This window comes from Gavialis gangeticus, unplaced genomic scaffold, assembly GCF_001723915.1.
Source record: "Gavialis gangeticus isolate Ggan-Ray unplaced genomic scaffold, GavGan_comp1, whole genome shotgun sequence".
Lineage (NCBI taxonomy): Eukaryota > Metazoa > Chordata > Crocodylia > Gavialidae > Gavialis > Gavialis gangeticus.
The window spans coordinates 49,567,671-49,591,663 of record NW_017729024.1 but is presented as its reverse complement, the minus strand read 5'-3'; the positions used below and the strand labels follow the sequence as shown (position 1 = coordinate 49,591,663).

At 42.5% G+C, this 23,993-nt stretch overlaps 1 protein-coding gene across 1 annotated transcript in view; it reads left to right on the top strand.

Annotated features, from left to right (window-relative positions):
• GRIN3A (glutamate ionotropic receptor NMDA type subunit 3A) overlaps nucleotides 1-23,993 on the top strand; it is a 160,988-nt gene that overhangs the window by 57,120 nt on the left and 79,875 nt on the right. Inside the window, exons 3-4 of the mRNA XM_019518201.1 lie at nucleotides 1,680-2,284; nucleotides 12,856-13,903. Coding sequence (XP_019373746.1) covers nucleotides 1,680-2,284; nucleotides 12,856-13,903 — 1,653 coding nt within the window. The remainder of the gene's footprint in view (nucleotides 1-1,679; nucleotides 2,285-12,855; nucleotides 13,904-23,993) is intronic.

Here is a 23,993-nt window from a genome sequence, read left to right as displayed (position 1 = left end):
AGATATGGTTGTAGAGCTTGGCTGCAGACAACGGATCTAGTGGTGGCAGATGAGAGCTGCTGGCATGGAAGTTGTTCCATTTGTTTTCAATACAATGTAGCGGTGATATCACCTTTGAAAACTTTACCCCTCCTTTTTTCTCCTGACTTCCAACCCTTTGTATTCTCATCACTGCTTTCTGTTTAAAAGCTTTCAGTCCTACAGACCCTTCACATCTGATTAAATAAGTCCACTGCTTATGAAAGCTTATGTTACACCAATCTCATTTATTCAGTCTAAATCAGTCTTTCCTTACAGCAAAGAGGTGAGGAGCATGATAAATCCATTATAGACTCCATACGGCAGACAAGTTCTTTGGATAAATCCAATATCTTTTATTAAACTAACTCAAATAGTTGGAAAAATTCTTCTTCGCAAGCTTTTGAGTACAAATACCCTTTGACAGGCTGAGGAAGCATCTGCAGTTGGTCTGTGCTCTTCCTGGATGGAATGGTAAAGAAGCCAGAGGCCAGTATGTATGTGAGGAAGCCAGGCAGTGAAAATGTAAATTGAGGTAGTTAATGGGTGAGAGACAGGTGAGGGAGAGGGGAATGAATATAGCTAGTAAATGGCAGAGAGGTTACCTAGTGAGTCAGATGTTAGGCAGGTTATAGTGCACTACAAATCCAATGTCTATATTTAGTCCATGATCTTTTGTATCCAGTAGATTAATGAAGTGAAGTTCTTAGGCTCATCTATGAAAGGTGTTTTGTAAATTCCCTTTAATTAGAAGACAGATTAGAGAGAGAGTGGTTTGCTTGTGAGAAATGTGACCTGCAGGTAATTGAGTATTCTTGCCTTTGATAGATTTTTGGTGTGCACTCATTCGGGTGTGCAGTTGTTGTTTGGTTTCTCCTACATATTGTCCAATAGGGCATTTGGTGCACTGGGTGTGATATATTACATTTCTGGAGGTGCAGGTGTAAGATCTAGGAATGCTGGTGGTTCTGTTGTAGGGTGTAGTTATTGTGCCCGTGGTAAATATGCGTTAGCAAGTTTTACATTTCTTGTCAGGGCCTGGTCTGGATCTATTAGGTGTGTTTTAGGCCATAAGAAGTTTGCTTCCGATGATGAAGTTAGCACAGTTATAACTCCATTGCACTGGTTGATGCTAACTTTTAACCTGGTCATGATTTGGATCCTTGTGTGGTGTAAAGGACTATAGCTCCATTAACTTCAGCATAGCTACACTGAGTTATACCAAGTCCTGGACTAAAGTTATTGGAGCTATTCACAGCAGATCTGTCCTGTGTCTGTGTTTCCTTTTGAAACTGTTTCCATCAGTTTCAAATATATTGGCCTGATCATAAATTCTCAGCATCTGTCTTTCTTTTCTGCATAAAACATTCCAATCATATTAAATAATATGGGACTTGCAGTTGGGTCTTTTATGACCTTATTTTCTTAAATCAAAAGAAAGCCCCCAAATCCTACAGTGACCCTTTAAGTTCCCTAATTAGGATGTTCAGAACTGAATGGGGAGTCAGAATTTAATCCGCTGTGATAATTGTATGCTTATATGGCTTATGTATCCTGTGAGCCAAAAATATGGAAGTGATAAAGTAACCAAAAGATGTAGTAATTTCTTAAGTCATGAGTTAGCTTTTCTAATCAATGTGCTTCATATCTTCTAAATACAGAATCCCCTTCATCTACAACTGAGTTTAGAAAATTCATTGAGTTCTGATGCGGACGTCACTTTCTCAATCCTTGAAATGAACAACTGGTACAATTTCAGTTTGATGTTATGCCAGGAGGAATGGAACATCACAGATTTTCTCTTCCTCACACAACAGAGCTCCAAGTTCCACCTAGGAACCATTATAAACATCACAGCAAACCTCACATCAACTAGTGACCTTTTGAACTACTTACAATTTCACCTGGAGAACATTAAAGACACAACATCAACCATGGTTATGTTTGGCTGCGACATGGAAAGAACAAGGAAGATTTTTGAAATAACCACTCGGTTTGGCGTGATGCCTCCAGAATTTCACTGGATTCTTGGGAATTCACAGAATGTGGAAGAACTGAGGACAGAAGGTTTACCGTTAGGTCTCATAGCTCATGGCAAAACAACACAGTCAGTTTTTGAGCACTATGTACAGGATGCAATGGAACTAATAGCAAGGGCTGTAGGAACAGCTACTTTGATCCAACCAGAATTAGCACTTATTCCAAGTACGACAAATTGCATGGACACGGCAGAGAAAAACATCACTTCAGGGCAGTATTTAGCAAAGTAAGTTGAATTTTTATTATTACTTTCTTTTAACCACCATTTTATGTTATAAATTATTTTTTCCATTTCCAACTAAATGGGTCAGCCCAGAACTATTCCACCCCGTTTACAATCCTCTCCTTTATATATAAACTGTCATATATTTAGTTTTCATAGATAATCGGGCTGGAAGGGACCCCAGAGGATCATCAAGTCCAGCCCCCTGCTCCAGGGGCTGGAAGTCAGCAGGGATCATAGGATCCCAACAAGATAAGCATCCAAATGTGTCTTGAAAGCATTCAAAGTGGGTGCTTGAACCGCCTCCGGTTGCAGTCTATTCCAAACCTTGGGGGCTCGGACAGTAAAGAAGTCTTTCCTTATGCCCATCCTGAATCAGTCATGGTGGAGTTTGTGACCGTTCAATGTTGTCATCCCTTGGGGCTCTCTGGTGAACAGACATTCCCCCAGATCCTGATGAGCACCCCTGATAAACTTATAGGTGGCCATCAGATCACCCCTGAGCCTGCGCTTTTCCAGGCTGAAGAGTCCCATGGCTCTCAGCCTCTCATCATCAGGTCTGTTTTCCTGACCTCTGATCATGTGCGTGGCTGGCATGCACATGCATGTATGTGTGTGTGCATGTGTATATATACACACACATTTCTATACATTTCATGTTGCCACAGTTACTTGAACCAGATTATTATATGCCTGTAATGAATAGCAAATTGCACCACAAATAGTCCCTCCTAGTGGAAAGCATGGTACCCCTCAGTGGCTACATGAGACATTTACTATGCAGTAGCTTAGTAACACTGAAATAGTGTGCCCGGTAAAATCTGTGCTAACACACTACTGCACAGTAGTATCAGGCTACTGCATGGTTAGCATCTTTAAAAACCCACGCACTGGTGCTACTGCACAGAAGTGCCAGTTACTGCACATTGATTTAGTACTTTGTTATGCAAGTACTAAACTTAATGCACAGTAACTATGGCGCATCAGTGAACATGTAGACGCTCCCAGTGAAAGTACAGACAACGCAACCCAGCAGATAAAACAAATCCCAACAGGCATGCAAGTTTACACTCCTAGGAGGGAGAAGTAGTCAGGGCCAGCCTCAAGTTTTGAAGGGCTCTGGGCTGGCAGGGAACACAAGGGAGCCTAGAACCTACCAGAATGCACCTGGAAGGGTCTTTCCTTTGCTGGCCCCAGTGCTGGTCTTGACAGAAAAAGACACTGCTTCTTGGCTGCTGAGACGCAGCTGCAGAAGGCTAGAAGTGGATTTGTGCCGATGAAGCCACAAAGAACTCCCAGAAGCGCGTTCCCCCTGCCCCACACAATCTGCTGTCTTACAGGCACTCTTTGTAAGATGCTGCACACCAAGCTGTTCTGTGCTACAATTCGACCAGAAAGCACATTCTGAACACTTACATCTGTGAGTGACCGTATGGCTGGAAGGGGAAGGGAAGGGAAGGTGTAGCCCAATCTAACTACGAAAAGGATGCTGCCTGTACTCCAGCCTGTGTAAGATTGACTCTGGATTTCTCTACTTACAGCTCCCCTTTATTGCATAAACCCTCACGTATATACAGCAAATGTATATACAAACAAATTGATGGTATGAGTGCAGTGTGAGCATGAATACCCATGCTAGCTCCAATTTAGCTAGCATGCATAGCAAGTGCAAAGAAGATGTGGCAGCATGGATTTTAGCATGGGCTAACAACCAGAATGCAAACTCTCCAGAAACATTGTGTACATACTTTTTTTGCTAGCCCATGTTATAATCCCTGGTACCCTCACCTATTATTAGCTGGATTACACTAGCACATGTATAGTAACATTTGTTACACTCATACTTTTGTTTTGCTATGTGGACACACCCATAGATTTACAGATATGAATGCATCAGGAGTATTTGTGTAATTTGTCACTGTTGCAGAGGTTCTTTTGAACTGCTTCTTCCCAGACATCCATGCAGCAGATTTTTAGTTAGGATTCAAATTCAAATACATAGCACTTTTGGTATTTCTGTTCATATCTACTTTGAGGGCTTATTTGAGCTTTTTCTTCTCAGTGATGAGATGAACCTCTCATCCATTTTAGACAAATACATATCCTTAGTTAAACCTCATCCTAAATTTAAGTCTCACAAGAAAGCTGAAACAACTAAGCAGAAGTAAATAATGGGAATGGAATTTGGGCTACCAAACCTGCATTTTGAAATCCATTGAGTTATGAACTTAATTTCTTGCACTCTCTAGAGCCTTGAAAATATATACTACAGCAGTAGTGCTTTTCAAATTACCAGACTGCTGACTGCACAAACCGGACATGTTGAGAGTCTAGCTGATGAAGGAAGGACGGGAGGGAGCTTGTAGCAAATGCTCTTTTACATATTACTGCATGACTATTTATTTCTTTTCATTTTGTTTTGAATGATAGCTAGTCTCATGATTTGCAGCCAGTATTTTTCTTACCATATTTACTCAAAGGCACGATGAGTTTTTTCCCCCCTAATTGGCATGGGGGAAAAAAGCCCCTCATCTCATAATTGCATACAAAGAAATCTCACTAAATATATTGTCTATCACTGAACTGCTGCCAAAAGCAGCATGTGCTCAGTAATGGAAACCAACTGTGAAGTTGATTAAATGCAGCCAGCACTGAGCATGACTGTAAAACACATGGCCCACGTTGGGCAAACATGCTGATAGGAAACTTTTTTCATTATTATTTTTGTTCATAAAACCCCACTTAAATGCTCATTAATCTGGACTTCACTCTCCGCTTTTCTATACAATAACCTTACCCAACCTATACATTTCTCTGGGAGTCCCATTTGTCCTAGCACTTTTCATAAGCAATCATGATCCACTCTGTCATTATTTTTTTTTTAATCTAGGTTTGTTATAACTATTGTTTTCCTCTCTCAAATGTGGGGCAGTGTATTTCTGATCACTTTGAAAGCTTTGGAGATCCTTCTACCTGGTGCTGCACATACTTGGTCTTTTTGTATTTTCTTCTTTAGGTTTTTCCTCATCCTCAAAACCAGCATCTTGTCTATTCAAGTACAATCCATATTAAGAAGTGTAATACAGCTCCGGTTTTTCAGGAGTTCCTTCTCCCCTTTCTTAAAGAGTAAGATCACAACTCCTCTTGTAAAATCTCTCCCTGCCTCTCCTGTTTCCGCTATTTCCTCAAAAAAAGTCCACTATATGTCTCTTAACCCATACCCAGAACTTCCCATAACATTCCATACGTAGTCCATCTTCTCCTGGTGATTTCTCTTGTTTAAAGGTTTTTAAGCACTCCTCTCCTTCCTTTAAGTTCATCTTTTCTTCCATTGCCTTGCTCCCTCCTCCTCCACTTTTTATCCAGTCTCTTCCAGCAAATCCTTCATCTTCTTACTGTCTATTTCCTTCTTCCGATTAAGCTCTTTGGAAAATCTTGTTGCCTCCACCACCACCCCATGCTTTTCCACCTGAGTACTCTTTTCTTCCCACACTACTTTTAGCTCTCCTTTGACTGTCTTCACTCTAGATGAAAAGTATCGGGACCACTCTTCATTTTCTTCCACCCAGGTGTGCTTGTACTAAAAATATGTTCACTCCTCTTTCTTTTAAAGCAGCTTCCTATCTCTTGCTGTGTTCCTTCTAGTTCTTTTCCTACCTGTCTTCCTTCTGCAGCTTCCTTTAGCAGCTCCTGCACCTTTTTTTGCTTCTTTCTCAGCCCTTTTGTTCTTTTCCCCATGGTTCTTTAACCTTCCTCCCTGAAGAATTCTCTCATCATCTTCACCATCATCCACCATTCTCTGGTACTTTTAAAATACTTCTTCAGTGGTCTCCACTTCTCATACTCTCTCATGTATGCTTAACATATCTCCTCATCTTGTTTCATGTTTAACTTCGATACTCCCCTTCCTCCTGCAGGGCTCTTACCAAGACTCAATTCTGCCTTCAGTATTTTCTGATGACTAAATGCCACACTTGCACTTCCTTTCTTTATTTCTGTTTCTTGTGATATAAACACAGAGTCAATTCTTGGTTGTTTATTTTCACTACGATCAGTTCTAGTGAAAACATTCTCCCCTTTCTGCACATCTCCTAGTGATTCTTCTTTTATTATATTTGCTATCTAGATGTCTAAAAGTCCATGTCCCCCTTCCCCTGTTCTGTCAGCTACTTCAATTATGCAATTGAAGTCCTTCTGTTATCTGTGGTCTCCTTTCAATCATGTAACCTGATAGCTTTCTAAACAGAGCCTTCCTCCCCGCCCACTCTGGTGGTGCAAATACATTGAAAACTTCTAATTCTACTCCCTTGACTTATAGTATCATTTTCTGCAGTCTACCACCAATGATGTCTTCCACCTGCTTTGGTTTCACCTCTGAATTCTTGAATTGTATTGCCACTCCAGCTACTTTGTTTTCATTTCATTTCTCCCTGACCACCAGGATGGTCCCCATCTCCACCTTTTCTCAATATACTTATAATCCCTCTTCCCCAGTATACCACAATTTTGAAGTCAGATTGTCTGCCCTTGCTTGTTTTAACATTGGTTTGATCTGTTCCCATCTTTTCATTGTTAATACACTCCTGACATTAATAGTAGCTATATGAATGCACCTGACCCTTTAAGGTTCATCAATGCTGCTGCTTGCTGTGTTTGACTTCCCTGTGGCGGGTGCAGAGATCCCACCTCAGGAACACAGCTGGGTATTCGTATCCCTCCGCTGTTTTCACCATGTGAGGCGGGCCAGTAGGGGGTGCTCCTGCATTGAGCCACCCACCTCCCTGCGCCCGACCACCTTCCAGGCTCCGAATGCCTCCCTAGGGGCGCCTTATGTCCGGCCGACCCCTCTCCCGGAGCACACTCGCTAGTCTGGGGGTAACGTGCCGCCACCACCCCAAGAATGGACTGTCACACGGCCCTGTGTCCTTGGGGTAACACAGGCCTAAAGTCCCACGGGTACTCAACCCAGTACAGGCACTTGGGGTACTTCCCCAAGTCCGGGGGCAAAAAGGTATAGTCTCCCTTAGTCCACAGACCTAAGGGGTCTCTTAGGCATAATTTAGACCCACCCCTCAATAAGTCTCCCACACCAGTCAAAAAGGAGAACTTTATTGATTACAGGGGGTAGGGCAAACTAGGGTACAGGATAGAGCAATATCTAGAAATCCTAAAGAGCAAACAGTCTGGCTGTGGTAGCCTTTTGATTATGCATCTGTGATACTTCCAGCTAAATATCTAATCAGATTGAGTAGCTTACTCACAAGCATCTTCCAAAGGCAGGTGAAGTTTCCCTTTGGAGGCAGGCGGTTCCTAGCTCGTGAGTTTGGGGGGAGAGAGCCAGTTTCAGATGTTAAGGCTTCTCTGTCCCCTGCCTGGCTGCTGCGTCACCTCATGGCCGGAGAGGAGAGACCGCCTCCTTCCCCGTCCTAACTTATATAGCCCCTGTGACCTCATTCACCTGGGCCAGCGGAGGTCAGCCCCAGTTGGCTGTCAGCCAACCAATCTGAAATGCATCACCTGTTACCGGGCAGATTCCAGCTCCCCAGGTAGAAACCCCTTACCCAGGTAAGTGATGCAAGTCACGTAGGCAGAGGGAGCAGGTTTCCCCCTCCCTCAGGAATGCAGCCAGCTCCAGTTCCCTAAAGAGACAGGCTGAGGGTGTGGTCCCCTGTGTGCTGGGCCCATCCTAACTGAATGGTCACAGCACAGAGATTTAAATCACAGTGTCACAGGGCAGAGATTTTTGGGGAGAAACCAAGGTGGCTTTCTGCCACATTCCCCACCCCCCACACTCCACCCCACTTGGATGCCTGTAGCTTCTGCAAGACGCAGAATTGCCTTTGCATTCAGAAAAGTTTTCATTTTTTTTGCCTCCGTGCTATTTCTTGCCTCCCAATCTCGATTCTAGGCTGAGGCCCAGGGACATTAATGGTGGGAAACTGCTCTCCAACTCTGATTATGACTCATTTCCCTCACTACCAGGTTTCTTTTTCCTGATTCTATACAAATGCACACAATGCAGCACCGGGCACATCAGCTCACATCTAACGTACTGGATTTCTGGTGCATCGGAGCAGACAAATGTATGTGTATGAATGCCCTTAGGTCCTGATCCTGCATTGTGACAAACTGACAAACTGCTGTGCTTGGACAAAACCCCAGAAAAGTCTGTGAGATTCTACAGAGGTGCAACAATATGCCCATATGGATCACTTTAATGGATTACGGCTTTAATCTTAATCTATACCTGCTCCAACAATTCATTGTTGCCACTACTAGCAATGTTCCAGTTTACCTAATGCATTTCTATGTATGCCCCGAAGCCTACCATGAGTTCCAGCCCACACATGCATTTTTCTTCACTCCTCCCCATCTTCCACCCGCACTTCTCTTTCTTACTTAATGGTTCTCAATCTCTTTACACTCAAGGCAGCCCTCAGAAAATGTCATCTTTTAGCTTTTACTCATTTCTTGACTATAGAAAAATAATAGAGTAATTCTTCAGGTGCAAAGAACTCAGAAAGCTTACACCAGGTCCAACTATTTTTGATACTATGGCTTTCTATTTGAAATCTTTGGGTTTATTTTCTGAATCATGTGTAGATGTTTGCACATTCAACAATAATAATATTGTGCAGTACTCTGACACCCTTAAAAGGGGTTCACAGCATGCTGGTTGGGAAGCACTGATCTAGCTAATAATTATATTTATACAGAACTTTAAAAAGCTGAAGATCCAGGACCTCAAGCTTCCCTATCATCACTCAGCACTTCCACTGTGTATGTGTCCAACCTCCAACCTTAGAGTTTTAATGCAGAACTTAGATATCTAATATTAGCCAGCGTGTTTTCATGGCATCAGAGAACTGGAAGGTTGAAACAGATATCAAAGGCCTTCTAGTCCCACACTTTGCAGGATGCAGGATTCGATATTTAGGGTAAAAAAGATCAGGATCTGGCCTTACCTAATAGCAAATGTGCAGGAGTTCCCCCCTACACTCAATTTCCTCAAAAAAATTATTGAGACCCCTCATAGGGAAAGCAAGTCTCTGCTGAATTAAATCTCAGCTGTTGTGAACACCTTGTTACAGAAACAAGGCATTAGGATTTTAAAACTTCATGTAGACTGTAAATTATAGCTTGTGGTTTCTGAGCAATCTCAGCAGTCTGTGATTTAACTTGCTGTTCATTCTTCCTCTTGCTCCTTACTGAACTTGGCATGAACATGAGAATATATGGAACAACCATGTAATCAAGTCAAGGAAAATAGACTAATTTGATTAAATCCCTTTACCACCCCACAAGTATAACTCTTCTAACATAAAGTAGTGGCATGAAAACTCTAATAACTGATTCTCCTGAGAATGCACATTTAAAATCATAATAAAACCAGAAGGCAAAAATGTCAAAGTTTGACCTCATTGTTAAAATTAGAATGACAAACCTCACTGCAGATTTTACAGCCTCAATTTAGGATCAAATTCTCAGCTAGCATAGGTCAATGTTCCATTTATTTCAGTGGATCAGTGCTAATTTACACCCACTGAGAATCTGACTGTACATCTCTGGAAACAGGTGTAACCTATGCCCTCTTTATACATGCCTGAGAGTAACTTATGCATTAATATGATCAATAGGGATCAATTCATATATACTGTAACTGATCTTTATGGGACTCACGCACCAAGGCCTGAGATGCACTGAGCAACTACACCTCTCATGGACTTTGCTCTGAACCTCCCAAAAGTTATTAGATTCAGCCTTATACCACTTGCATTTTTAAGCTGTTCCTAAAGGTTATTTTGTAGGGCAGCTTCTCACTGTCCTGAAAGCCCTTGACTTTGCATTGCATTGGTACAGTATACAGAACTCTGAATGATTAATGGCCATTGAATCTGATGTATACAACAAATGGTTAAAATATGACTTACATATGGTTCCCCTCATTTCTGATTAAGGTACCACCAAATTATATACCTAATGCATTGAATTTGTTACATATGTCAATATTGAGCAAGCTCAATGTATTATTATATTATTACAATTGGGATCGAAAGAACAGATGGTGGTGAAGCACACAGGCAATGACTAGTAACGTGTTACTGATTTATATATTACAGTGCCATAGTTACTCTGCTAGTGCATAATGACAATACTTTTGTATCCATTAGCAAAGCAGATTTGCAAAATGGGGTCTGCATTTATACATTCATGATGTTATATATACAACTACCTGGGCACATCTACACATGCATATTAGTGCAATACAATAAACTCCGGCACATATCGCGCCAGAGTTTATTGTTCCCAGGTGCATGTTTACATGTGCACCCAGGACTGCAGCATGTAGAGCCAGGCTGGAGCAGCCCCGGCTACCAGGGAGGCCAAGGGATCAGTTTGTCAGCCTCAGACTGATCTGACCTGGTTCAACATGCTACAGAGGGGCTGGCTGGGCCACAAGGGAGTTTCAGTGTAGGGTTAGCCAGCAGGCAGCCCCTGCACTGAAGCACTCTTGTGTCCCAACCAGCCCTGTCAGCATCTACATGTGCATTGTTGTGGAGTAAAACACTCCAGCGTAGGATAGTACTTGTTCCCACTACAAGTACTAACCTGCTAGACAGTTTATTAGCTTACTCCAGTCTAATAGCCCTGCATTTGTAGACACCAAGACATTTACTGCAGAGCTAATTAGGCAACTCTGCAGTAAACATTTAATGTAGGCGCACCCTCTGTGTATTTTTAGGCCACCTCTAAACACTAAGGCAAATAAAAGTTTACAAGTAAAATCTTAATGGACAAACAGATTTTGCTTGCGTCTATTCGTGCATCTCTTTTTCCAAAGAATGGTGCTCAAAAATTGATTATACAAATAGAGTCTTGGTTGAGTTCCCACTGAGAGTGTTTGAGTATAAAATACAAATAATGTTTATGAAAATCACAAATTAAAGAATTTCATTTAGTTTACTGTTCATTTCATAGATTTGCCTTCATCTGGCAACTCCTCCTTGCCATAGTGAGAAGGCTTTCATATTTCAGTGACTTAAAACTATGAGCTGGCAAGATATTGAACTGTTCATGGACTCTTCCAAGTGGGACAGAACAAAGATTGGGGATCAGGCAAAACAGTAGCTCACTGTTCTGGAAAAGATGCAAATAAATTTCAGGGGCTCCTTTTCTCAAATATCAATAAATGATTAACACCATTAAAGTTTATGTCTTGCCTGCTGAGGTTAGAATGTGTTGTTTTATGACAGCTGCAGAGTTTATGTTTATTTCAATAATCTGTTTCATCCAGATTCCCAGAACTAATGTGATATGGCATTTTCTGCTGCTCCAGCTAAATGTTAAATAGATGTTCCTCTGAATGCCTGTTAAGGAAAAATTATGGGCCTGATTCTTATCTTACAGCGCATTTATAGCAGCGTAATTCATTTGACTTCAGTGGAGTTACTCCTATTAGTACCAGTATAAATGAGAAGATTAAAAAAATTTATTTGGTTCAAACACACAGCAAAATCACATTAACAGGGAGAATACTACAGGCAACTGTAATGGCTCTAGTCAGCAAGTGCCAGGGCCCACCCACCCAAAGGCCTTTTCTTCGTATGACCTTTACCACACAAACACTTCACATTCTTGTCACTCTGGGGTCTTGGACAATAGCTATAAAAATGCTGAATTCTAGTTAGGAGAACTTGAAAAAAAAGGTATTGGCTATATTTCCCATGCCTGGTCTGTTTGGTAGTTTTGCTTTTAGGTTTTTAGATTAGTACAACTCCAAAAACTCAGGATAAAACAATGCAATACTGACATGTGTAATGTGTTCTATTAAGAAACAAGACTTTTGACTCTTTCACTAAGACCATCGGGTTTCACTGGTATTTTTGTGAAAACCAAGCAGCAAAGTTCATTGTTTCAAGGGAATCTCTTTCACCGAGTCCTCTCTTTCAATCGCAGCTGGTCAGTAATAGGTTACTGACTCTTTCCTCAAGGTTACCTCAAATCCAGCCCTTCTGACTGCTTGAATGCTGTCATCCTCTACTAGCAGTTCAGTGAAATATCTGAAACATGAAACAAATTAGTGGTCTTTGACCAGCCACAGGAGGTCACAGCTGATGGGCTCATCTATTGAGATAGGCTTTTTCCTGGGTGGATATTTGGGATGTTGTTTCCATCATACTGTTTTAAGCCTAGGAAAAAAGGACTACAGTCATGCTGGGTTTTCCTTACATTGATTAATTGAATTGCTTAAAAGTCATAAAAATGAGGAAATGAGAGAAACAAAATAATGCTATTTCTGTTAGAATGGTGGACAGCTGCTGCACTTAAGAAACTGTTCCTTCTTGAAGTATTTGCAATCTAAATAGATAAACGATAAGAGAAAGGGTTTTTTAAATCTCCAATTTACTTATGGAAGGAGTGAGATACTAAAATCAGAAAAGAAAAAACTGAACCCAGACTCCTGAGCCCTTGTTCAAAACCTTACATACAAAGTCACTGTTTCACTCTAGCAGAATAAGGCTTCATTTATCTGGAAGCTTGGCTTTGATTTCTTGCCTTTCTTCCCCCAACAGGTTTTTAGCCAACACAACCTTTGATGGTCTCAGTGGCCACATTAGTGTGAAAGGTTCTTCCATTGTAAGCTCAGAAAACAATTTCTTCATTTGGAATCTGCAGCACGATCCTATTGGGAACCCAATGTGGACTCGTCTGGGGAGCTGGCAAGAAGGAAAGATTATCATGGATTATGGAATATGGCCAGAGCAAGCCCAGAGACATAAAAACCACAACCAGCATCCTACCAGGCTGCACCTAAGAGTGGTTACTCTCATTGAACACCCATTTGTCTTCACAAGAAATGTGGATGATGAGGGGTTATGCCCAGCAGGACAGCTCTGCCTGGATCCTCTGACCAATGATTCAGCTGTCCTGGATAGCCTCTTTGAAACCCTTCAAGGAGGCAATGACACTGTGCCTATTGAGTTCAAGAAATGCTGCTATGGCTACTGCATCGACCTGCTGGAGAAGTTGGCTGAGGATATGAACTTTGATTTTGACTTGTACATTGTTGGAGATGGGAAGTATGGAGCCTGGAAAAATGACCACTGGACAGGGCTTGTGGGTGACCTTCTGGCTGGGACAGCCCATATGGCAGTAACATCATTCAGCATCAACACAGCTCGCAGCCAAGTGATTGACTTCACCAGCCCTTTCTTTTCAACCAGCTTGGGCATCCTAGTGAGGACTAGAGACACAGCAGCCCCCATTGGAGCCTTTATGTGGCCACTCCACTGGACCATGTGGCTGGGAATATTTGTCGCTCTCCACATCACAGCAATATTCCTCACCTTATACGAATGGAAAAGCCCCTTTGGGATGACCCCTAAGGGAAGAAATAGAAATAAAGTGTTCTCCTTTTCCTCTGCCCTGAATGTTTGTTATGCAATATTGTTTGGCAGAACATCTGCCATCAAACCTCCCAAGTGCTGGACGGGAAGGTTTTTAATGAATCTCTGGGCTATTTTTTGTTTGTTCTGTTTGTCAACCTACACGGCTAACCTGGCAGCTGTCATGGTAGGAGAGAAAATCTATGAAGAGCTTTCTGGAATACATGACCCCAAGGTAAGGTGTGGCAACTCAGCCTTTTTCATTTATTTCCTCCTAGTGTACATTCACTGTTAAATGTCTTCAGGCTTCTAAAAAATTAGGGGGCCATCTATAATGGAGCAGCAGTCCTTTATACTCAGTCATGGTTCAACAAAGGGAGAAAGTTCAGCAACAGAGAGGAACGTTAGCTGTCAGCTTTGGCTTAACCCATTATAAAGGTAGACATTTTTTGCAGAAATCAGGTTCTAGTTTACTATTTGAATAGCTCTCTATCTGAGGGTTTAGTTCAGCTCTGTTGCTGCTTAGGTGGCCATAAATTGAGCCACTTGGCAAAAAGTCAGGCCAGGTTAATATTAGTATTCCGTGGGTGCACCTACATGAGATGCTTTACTGCACATTAGACTACTCTAATGTGTGGTAAAGCATCACTATCTAGACGTGAACAGCAATTACTGCACAGTAGATTAGTCTATTGTGCCATCTTCTAGTACCTATAGATAAAGGTACTAGAAATTGGCACATCAAACTAATGCACCAAAGTGCATGTGTAGATACTGGCCAGGAGCAAATTGCTCCCGGTCATCCTAGGAAACATGGGGCCACATGGACATTCCTCTCAGTCAACCTAGGTAGTGAGATGCTGCCTCCCAACCACGCGAAAAGAGCAACAGGATGGGAGCTCTGCAGACACAAGTTACAAAAGACTACATTTTGTAACCTCTTTATCTGATACTTCATGCAACGAGGAGTCAGCTTTTCACACCATTAGCCATTTTTAAGCTGTTTTCTGCCGTTAACTTTTGTTTGGTCACAGCTATAAGCTGCCTTCTGTGGCCAGATCAGGCAAAAATTGTCACTTCTGTCTGAACCTATTAATCCTTTTAGACAATGGATATATTTGAGAAACTGGAAAACCACTCATGGGCACTTTACAATAAGGAAAAAAAAGCTGAATCCATGAAATGAAATTGTTTAGCTCTAGCATTATAACTATGTTGCTAAATAACAATCTCATCTAGAAGTCTAGGGTGCGGGCACACCAGCACTTCCAGCCCTTCAAAAGAGAAACATTTCAAAAAGCAGCTGCTGGTACATTCTAATGGTTAACATTCCTTCATCCAGGCTTGAAGTTGGAGCCAAATTTGCTGCATTTGAATTGTTCTCAGCTTGTTCACACATAACAGTTAGGATGTACCAGCTTCTCCCCTTATGAAATGTTCCCCTTTTGAAAGGTTTCCAAGCATTCTTGCATCCTTACCTGTGCAGTCAAACTATGTCAGCAGTATGTTAAGGATTATGTTCCACAGTAGGCAAACACAGTTTTCTCCTAGCCACATCTGCTGGCCAAACCATGTTTAGGAGACAGGTTTTCTGGGACTGGGACTAATCTACAAATGGACCTAACCAACAGAAGTCAGATCCAAGTCCTTAGCATCCTTTTCTACCAAGAGCTCACAGGTATTTGGATTTGGGTTTATCAAAGAAATTCAGGTCTGGATTCAGGTTTAGGTAGACAAAACTCTTGGGGTAGAGGTGATATCTTCTATTAGACCAACTAAAATAGGTGCATTTTTTTTTTCTTTCCAAACTTTCAGGCCCAAAAGCCCTTCTTCAGGCAAAGGAGAATTCAAAGATTGAAAAAGTTCCTCCAGGTGGAAAAGAAACTTCATTTTGCACAGGGGAACTGAGAGATGGCAGGGTTCCCTTGAGTGTAAAAGTGACTTGTAAGAAAGATACTCTGAGTATGCAAATTTAGCACAGACAAAGGCTGAAGCAGGCTGGTTACCTGAAGGTGTCATATGGCAGGCAGGGCATTGAATTTTGCTTTTTCCTTACTCTGTTGTAAAGTTTTCATTTTAAAAAAGGAAAGGAAAAATAAAAGCAACAGGGGGAAAAAATCACCTATTTTAGTTGGTCTAATAAAATATATCACTTCTACCTCAACGGTTTTGTCTACCGATGCCTTTAGACCAACATTGCTACAACCAATATCCCTGGATTCAGGTTTCTATTTCAAATATCCCAAGTTTGGGAGTAGTTTTTGTTTTGACCCTTGTAAGGTGATTTTATAGGCTGTTCATTAATTCCTTGATGATCAGACAAAGTCAACCTGAAGAGTGGAATAATGTTTATTGCTGAAGAATTAGTAATTGGAAGAGACTGGAAGATTTGGTGATGAAGCAGCAGGTTTACAACTGTCTGTAAATTTACAGACAGTCTATAAAAACAAAGCTAAAATGCTTGTTTATATAGTATGTAAAAAAAAAAAAAAAAATGAAGCCACCTGTTAAAAAAAACAAAAACTTGATAACTGATCCCTGGTCAGAGAGAAGCTGGAGGCAAAACATGCCAGGATGGGAATCAGTGTGGCTGTAGGCAGGCAAGGCTGAGGAGGCCAGCATGGTACTAGTGCAGTTGAGGGCATCCAGGTGGAGAAGTGAGTAGGGAACCCTTGGGGTGGGGGCAAAAGTATGCAAAACCATTGTAGCAGTCAGTCAGGGTTGCCAACTCAAGATTTTTATTATTATTTTTTACTGATCATCTGCAAGCTTTTTATGGACAACGAAACTTTTTTTTTATTATGGTTGATGTTAAAATCCAAAATGTGGTTGTCTGTAAAAAGTTTGCAGATTATCAGTAAAAAATGAAGCTGCTACTTAAGGACAGCTAAACAGTTACCTGTCAATTATAGCTTTGTTTAGGCTTGTTTCTTTAACTGGAGAGCTTCCATATTGCCATCTTCCTCTCCAGTCACTGATTATGACAAACCTATGTTCCCTTCCCTTTGTAGCATTAGTTCCCACTTTAGTGAGCAGGAAGGGATAGATTAGGGCAAAACACAAAAAGTATCACTCCAAACAAGGGCAGCCCAGATGTCCAAATATTCAGGGAGGGAGAAGAAAGTAAGGCTTCCTCCTCAGCAGTGTGTACTTAAGAGTGGATATGTCCTATCAGGAGGCAGAGCTAATTAGTCCAGACACAACACCATATACATGTTGCCATACTGCTTCTGCTCAGGGAGTGCTACCTCCTTGGCATCTATCCCAAATCAAATATTCACATTCAGGTCTAACATCTTGTTTCAGAGAATCCTTGGGGACACTGGGACATCAACCTAAAATGCCCCTCTATTCCAGAAAACCTGAGATGTTTGTAGATCTTGGCTCCACCTCGTATCCAGATAATTACATGTTGGCAGAATAGAGGTTGTAGGCTCATGTTTAAGTCTAATTATTGTCTGTAGTCTTAATGGAGGTTATTCATAGGGACCTACTTAAATCATGGTGAGAATAAACAATTTTTGTGGGTTAGTCAGCATAAAAAGGAAATTCTGCAGCTATTTCCCAGATATGCTCCGCTAGCCCTGCCCCATGGTGCTAACTGAAAGAGAGACCACGGTAGAGGAGGAAGGATGAGGGGACAGCAGCCATCTTACCTGCTGGCTGCCTTTTGTGCAGCCCCATCCCTCAATGCTAATTGCCAGAAAGGCTCTGGTGGGGAGAGGAGGGATGAGGAGGCAGCCACCATCTTATCTACTGCCCTTCATGTTGTTCCACTAGCCAGAGTCTCCCCCTGCCTCCCCTGGGTGGGCCACAAGGCCAAACCAAAGCAGCAGCAAGGATTGATAGCTCCCACTGGAAGCCAGCATTTTATTTTTATTAAGTTTTTTTTTTAAAGTTGATTTCATGGACAATCCTGGATTTCATAGTTTTCACAGACAATCCTGGATTTCACAGAAACAATGAAATCTTAAATTGAGTAGACACCCCCACCTATTTATGGCACTGAAGTTAAGCATGTGCAGAAATATTTTGTAGGACATTTTTAATATAATCATATAAAATTAGGGTTGGAAGGGACCTCAGGAGGTCATCTAATCCAACCCCCTGCTCAAAGCATGGCCACCCCCAACTATGTCATCCCTGCCAAGGCTTTGTCTAGCCGGGTCTTAAAAACCTATAGGGATAAAGATACCGCAACCTCACTGGGTAGCCTGTTCCAGTGCTTTACTACCCTCCTTATGAGAAAATGTTTGTTAATATCTAACCTAAACTTCCCTTGCTGCAACCTGAGACCATTGCTTCTTCTTCTGTCATTTGCCACCACTAAGAGCAGTTTATCCCCATCCTCTTTGGAACCCCCCTTCAGGGAGTTGAAGGTTGCTATTAAATCTCCTCTCATCTTCTCCTCTCCACACTAAATTAGCTCAGTTCTCCCAGCCTATCCCCATAAGTCATGTTCCCCAGCTCCCTAACCATTTTTGTTGCCATCCACTGGACTCTCCAGTTTGTCACGGTATATCACATCCACTGCTCTCCCCACATCCACAGAGCCAGTCATCTCATCATAGAAGGCAATCAGGTTGGTCAGGCATGACTTGCCCTCGGCGAATCCATGCTGACTGTTCCTAATCACCTTCTCCTGCAAGTGCTTAGAAATGGATTCCTTGAGGACCTACTGTATGACTGTTCCAGGAACCAAGGTGAGACTCACCAGTCTACAGTTCCTCAGATTAAAGATGGGCACTATGCTTGCCCTTTTTGAATCATTACAGACCTTTTCTAATCACCATGAGTTTTCCAAGAATGGCCAGCGGCTCTGCAATCAATTCAGTCCTCAGCACCCTTGGGCGCATCGCATCCAGCCCCATGGACTTGTGCACATCCAGCTTTTCTAAATATTCTATAGCCTGTTCTTTTGCCACTGCTGGGTACTCACCTCTTCCCCAAACTGTGCTGCCAGCTGACCGTGCCTGTGAAGACTGAGATAAAAAAGGCATTGACTACTTCATCCTTTATTGCATCCTTTGTCACTAGGTTGCCTCCCCCATTCAGTAAGGGACCCACATTTTCCCTGATCTTCCTCGTTTTGCTGACATACTTGTGAAAACTCTTCTTGTTATCCTTCATGTCCCTTACTAGCTGCAACTCCAACTGGGCTTTGGCCTTCCTGATTTCATCCCTTTATGCCTGAGTAATCCTCTTATATTTCTCCCTACTCATTTGCCCACAAGTTTCCACTTCTTGTAAGATTCCTTTTGCATTTTAGCTCACTGAAGAGTTCCTTGCTAAGGCAAGTGGATTGCCTGCCATACTTGCTAGTCTTCCTGCACACTGGGGTGGTTTGTTCCTACACTCTCAGTAAGATTTCTTTAAAGTACAGCCAGCAGTCCTGAACTGCTTCCCTCCTACTCCACCCCCGCCCCCCCGGGACTGGCCCCCAAGGGGATTCTGCTCATCAGTGCCCCGAGTGAATCAAAGAATGGTTTTCTGAAGCCCAGGGTACTTATTCTGCTGCTCTCCTTCCTTCCTTGTCTCAGGATCCTGAACTCAGTCATCTCTATATGACTGCTGTCCAAGTTGCCATCCACTTCTCTGTTCCCCACCAATTCTTCCTTGTTTGTGAGCAGCAGATCAAAAGCAGCACAGTCCCTAGGTGACCTCTCCAACACTTGCACCAGGAAGTTCATAGATTCATAGATGTAGGATTGGAAGGGACCTTGTCTTCTAGTCCAACCCCCTGCCCTGGGCAGGAGAGAAAACTGGGTTCAAATGACCCCAGCTAGGTAATGACCCCAGCTAGGCTCAAATGACCCCAGCTAGTTGTCCCCAACACCCTCCAAAAACTTCCTGGGCTGCCTGTATACAGCTGTACTGCCCTCCCACCAGATGTTGGGGTGATTGAAGTTCCCCATGAGAACCAGGCCTGTGGTCTAGAAACTTCGCTAGCTGTTTGAAGAAAGCCTCAGCCACCCCATTCCCCTGGTCTGGCAGTCTACAGCAAACACCTGCTATGACATTACCCTTGTTACTTTCCCCTTTGACCCTAACCCACAGACTTTCAAGAGGCCCATGTCCAGTTTCATATAGGACTTCTGAGTAATCATGCCACTCTATTACATAAACAGCAGCTCCTTCTTCACTCCTCCCCTGTCTATCCTTCCTGAACAGTTTAGACCCATCCATGAGCTTGGTGCAAGCTATCCCACCGAGTCGCTGGTATTCCAATCACATCATAGTTCCATGACCGTGCAAGGACCTCTGATTCTTCCTGCTTGTTTTTCAGACTCTATGCATTCATGTACAGACATCTGAGGCAGATAGGGTTACCATATATCTGGATTTTCTCAGACATGTCCTCTTTTTTTTTGCCCCCTGTGCTGTGTCCAAGCAGGCTTTTTAAATGCAAGCAAAATGTCCAGGATTTCCTCCCCCAATCAATTTTCAATATAGCTGCCACTAGGTAGAACTACAATTCCCAGAATGCCTAGCACAGAATGTGCACAATCGGGAGCTGAGTTTGTGATTTACTTTGCTCTGCTGGTGAAAGCAGAGGGAGGGTGATCTCAGGCAGCAGGGATGGAGCACAGATGGTCAGGAATGAGAGGCACCGGCAGGGCTGTGGGGGCAGGGGGCTGCAGGCCGGAATGAGCAGCACTGGCAGGGATGGGGGTGTAGGAGGCTGTGGGTCAGGTTTGAGGGCACCATGGGCCTACCAGGAGTGAAGGATACTGGCAGGGCTAGGAGAGGGCAGGGGACTATGGATCAGGATTGAGGGGCGTGGGTGGAGGGGACAGGTGACTGTAAGTTGGGTGTGCAGTGCACTGGCAGCACTGGGGACTGCGGGTCAGGAGTGAGGGGCACCAGCAAGGAGGTAGGGGGCAGGGTACTGCTTTTTGGGAGTGAGGGGCACTGGCAGGGCTGGGATCAGTGGGCTGAGAGTGAGAGGCAGCAGCAGGGCTTGTGGGGGGGAGGGGCTGTGGCTTGTCGGTGAGGGGCAACAGAATGGGCAGGGATAGGGCACTGGCATTTCACTGTAACCCCCCTCCCATCATATCCCTCCTCCTGCCCCCCCGACAGGTGTCCTCTTTTTTGGACCTGGAAATATGGTAACCCTAGTAACTAACCAATTGTTCTATTTCTCAGGACGAATGAGAAGTCCCCCCCAGCCTGCTTCCCCAGTTACTTCAGGGCTTGGTCTCCATTCCCTGGTGAACCTAGTTTAAAGCCCTCCTTACTATGTTAGCGAGCCTGTCTGTGAAGATGCTTTTCCCTCTCTTTGTCAGGTGGATCCTGTCTCTTCCTAGCAATCCTTCTTGGAACAATATCCTGTTGTCTAAGAAACCAAAGAAGAGTGGCGCTTCTTACCAATAATTTACTTTTTCTGCTGAATATTCAGATTTCTCCTGTCCTCATCACCCATTCTTCTAGTTAACTCAATGAGTGCTATGACCACCACCTTCCTACATGGCTTAACATCACAGACAACAATTATACCATCTATAAATGTACCTGAAATGAACCTGAACTTTTCCCAAATTAGTCATGTTAGGTGTTTAAGGTGATGTTCATGTCTCTCTATATTTTGTCTTGATATGACAAAAAAAATAGCTATAGCAACAGAAACACATCTACTGTTTATCAAGGACCAGCTGTTAGTGTTCAGTTCCAACTATATGGGGACAGTTTCTGCGTATTTCCATACTACATTGTGTATCCCAACATTGTGCAAGTGTTTTAGTGTAGCTTTGCCAATGCACATTGGATTTGATGTGCAACCACTTCATTATTTCAGAACCCCACAAAATTCCCTCCATTGGATTTGCTCAGGAAATACTGATGCCACAACAGTTGTGGAGAAGCATGAATTGGGGGCTGGACTCCATGATCTTCCGAGGTCCCTTCCAGCCCTAATGTTTATGGCTATGAAATCTATGAATTGTTTCATTTTGTTTCTTCAAATCGCAAGAATGCCAAGGGAAAATGGAAGCTCTGGTTATGCTTTTTTGGGACTGAATGGTTATTTCAAATACGTAGTGAATCCATGCAAAATAAGCTTTTTAATATTTGTTCATGTATTCACAAGCCCTTTATTTTCCTCTTCCCTAAATAAGCACCTCCAGAGCACTGCATTTTTGAAATGTTTAAAAGAGAGAAGGAGAAAGAGAGAGAACCTCTTCAAGGTAATACTGAAGACAAGTATCATTTCTGTGCATGCAGCTGACAAGGCTGCCACGGAAACTAAATCCCCTTTGAGTCCTCAAGTGAGTTGATAGCGAGTATTGAAAAATTAGAAAGACTTTCGGCTCTGAGGTGATTAAAACCTTTCAAAACAGTCAAAGTCAATGCCCCCAAAGAAATCAATAGAGAAATACCTCCGACGTTAACATAAATAAATAACAGCTTCCTTTCCAGAAAGATGCACGTTGTCACATTGCTGTAACTGAACAGCTGTGCATTGTCTTAACAGCTGATCAATGAGGTCAAACAGAGGATGTGCAGAGCTTCTATATTAAGATGTGAGCAAATTCTCTTGGAATGGCATACTCCAAAAATCTATATGACCCAAGTAAATAAATCATGGTTTAACTGCTATTTGTGACATGAAGTGTAATAAAGAATTAGAAGTTTAGCTCCTAAAATTAATGACATGGGAAAAGAAGCAAGGGAATATCAGAATGTTGCTGAGATGTTAAGAGTTAAAGCCGGTGTGAACCAGTAATTAGACATCAAGATATAGAATAGAAGACAGACATTTTCTTTTTGACCATGGTCACATTCTAGATACAGGTGGTTAACTTGAATTAAAGGAACTATTTTTGGGTGGAAGTGTTTGCAGGATCATAGTCTGTACTAATGTGCCTTTGGATAAGTCAGTCTGTTTCAATATTTTCTAGTGCCCAATATTCTTTAAAAAAAACAAACAGAAAATGGAGTCTCAAGACACGTTGAGAAATCATCTAACCCTCCCCTTTGCTCCAAGGCAGGATTAACTCTACCTGAACCTTTTCTGGGAGTAGTTTGCCTAACCAGTTCTTAAAAATCTCCAATGGCACAAATCCCACATCTTCCCTGAAAAAACTATTCCAAAGCTTTCTTTGTATGTCTAACCTACTTTGAAGACTGTCACAGCTACATCTAGTGGAAATAGAAAACAATTTATGACCTTCCTTTCTCCGGTACACTTTTGCATATTTGAACAGGTTAGTTTTTTCTTCTCTAGGCTAAGCAAACCCATTCTCTTCTTGTAGGTCATGCTTCCAATTATGCTTTCTATTGTGTTTGTTGCTCTTTCTAGACTCTGCCTAATTCATTCTCATCTTTCCAAAGGTGTGATGCCCATAACTGAGAACACAATTCCAGCTGGGGCCTTACCAGGGCTGGCTAGAGCTGAAGGATTATTTCATATGTCTTACACACAACATTCCTGTTTATACATCCCAATATCGTGTTTTCAAAGCAGTATTACATCATTGACTGATATGCAGTTTGTAATCCCCTAGCATCTCCAGATCCTTTTCTGTAGTACTGTTGATTATTTCCTATCTTTTCTCTATATAATTGATTTCTCACTAAACAAAATACTTTACACTTGTCATTATTTTACTGTGTTATTTCAGACCATTTCTCCAATTTGTCAAAATCATATTGAATTCTAATCCTGTCCTCCAGAGTGCTCACAACTCCACCATTTTGGTAAAATTGTCAAATTTATTTCATTTACTCCTTATTCCATCACCCAAAGTCTTTAATTAAAATATTTAATACTACTGGATCTAGGACAGACCTCTGCAGAACTGTACTTGAAATAACCTTCCAGTTTGATGAAACATTGGAAAAAAACATAATTTTATAGATATCATTGACATTCGGGCTAGAAGGGACCCCAGAGGATCATCGAATCCAGCCCCCTGCCCCATGGGCAGGAAGTCAGCAGGGATCATGGGATCCCAGCAAGATAAGCACCCAAATGTGTTTTGAAGGTGTTCAAAGTGGGTGCTTGAATTGCCTCTGGTGGCAATCTATTCCAAACCTTGGGGGCTTGGACAGTAAAGAAGTTCTTCCTTACATCCAGTCTGAATCGGTCATGGCTGAGTTTGTGACCATTTGATCTTGTCATCCCTTGGGGCACTCTGGTGAACAGACGTTCCCCCAGATCCTGATGAGCACCCCTGATAAACTTATAGGTGGCCAACAGATCACCCCTGAGCCTCCGCTTTTCCAGGCTAAAGAGTCCCATGGCTCTCAGCCTCTCATCATAAGGTCTGTTTTCCTGACCTCTGATCATGCGTGTGGCTCTTCTATGGATTCTCTCAAGCTTCTCC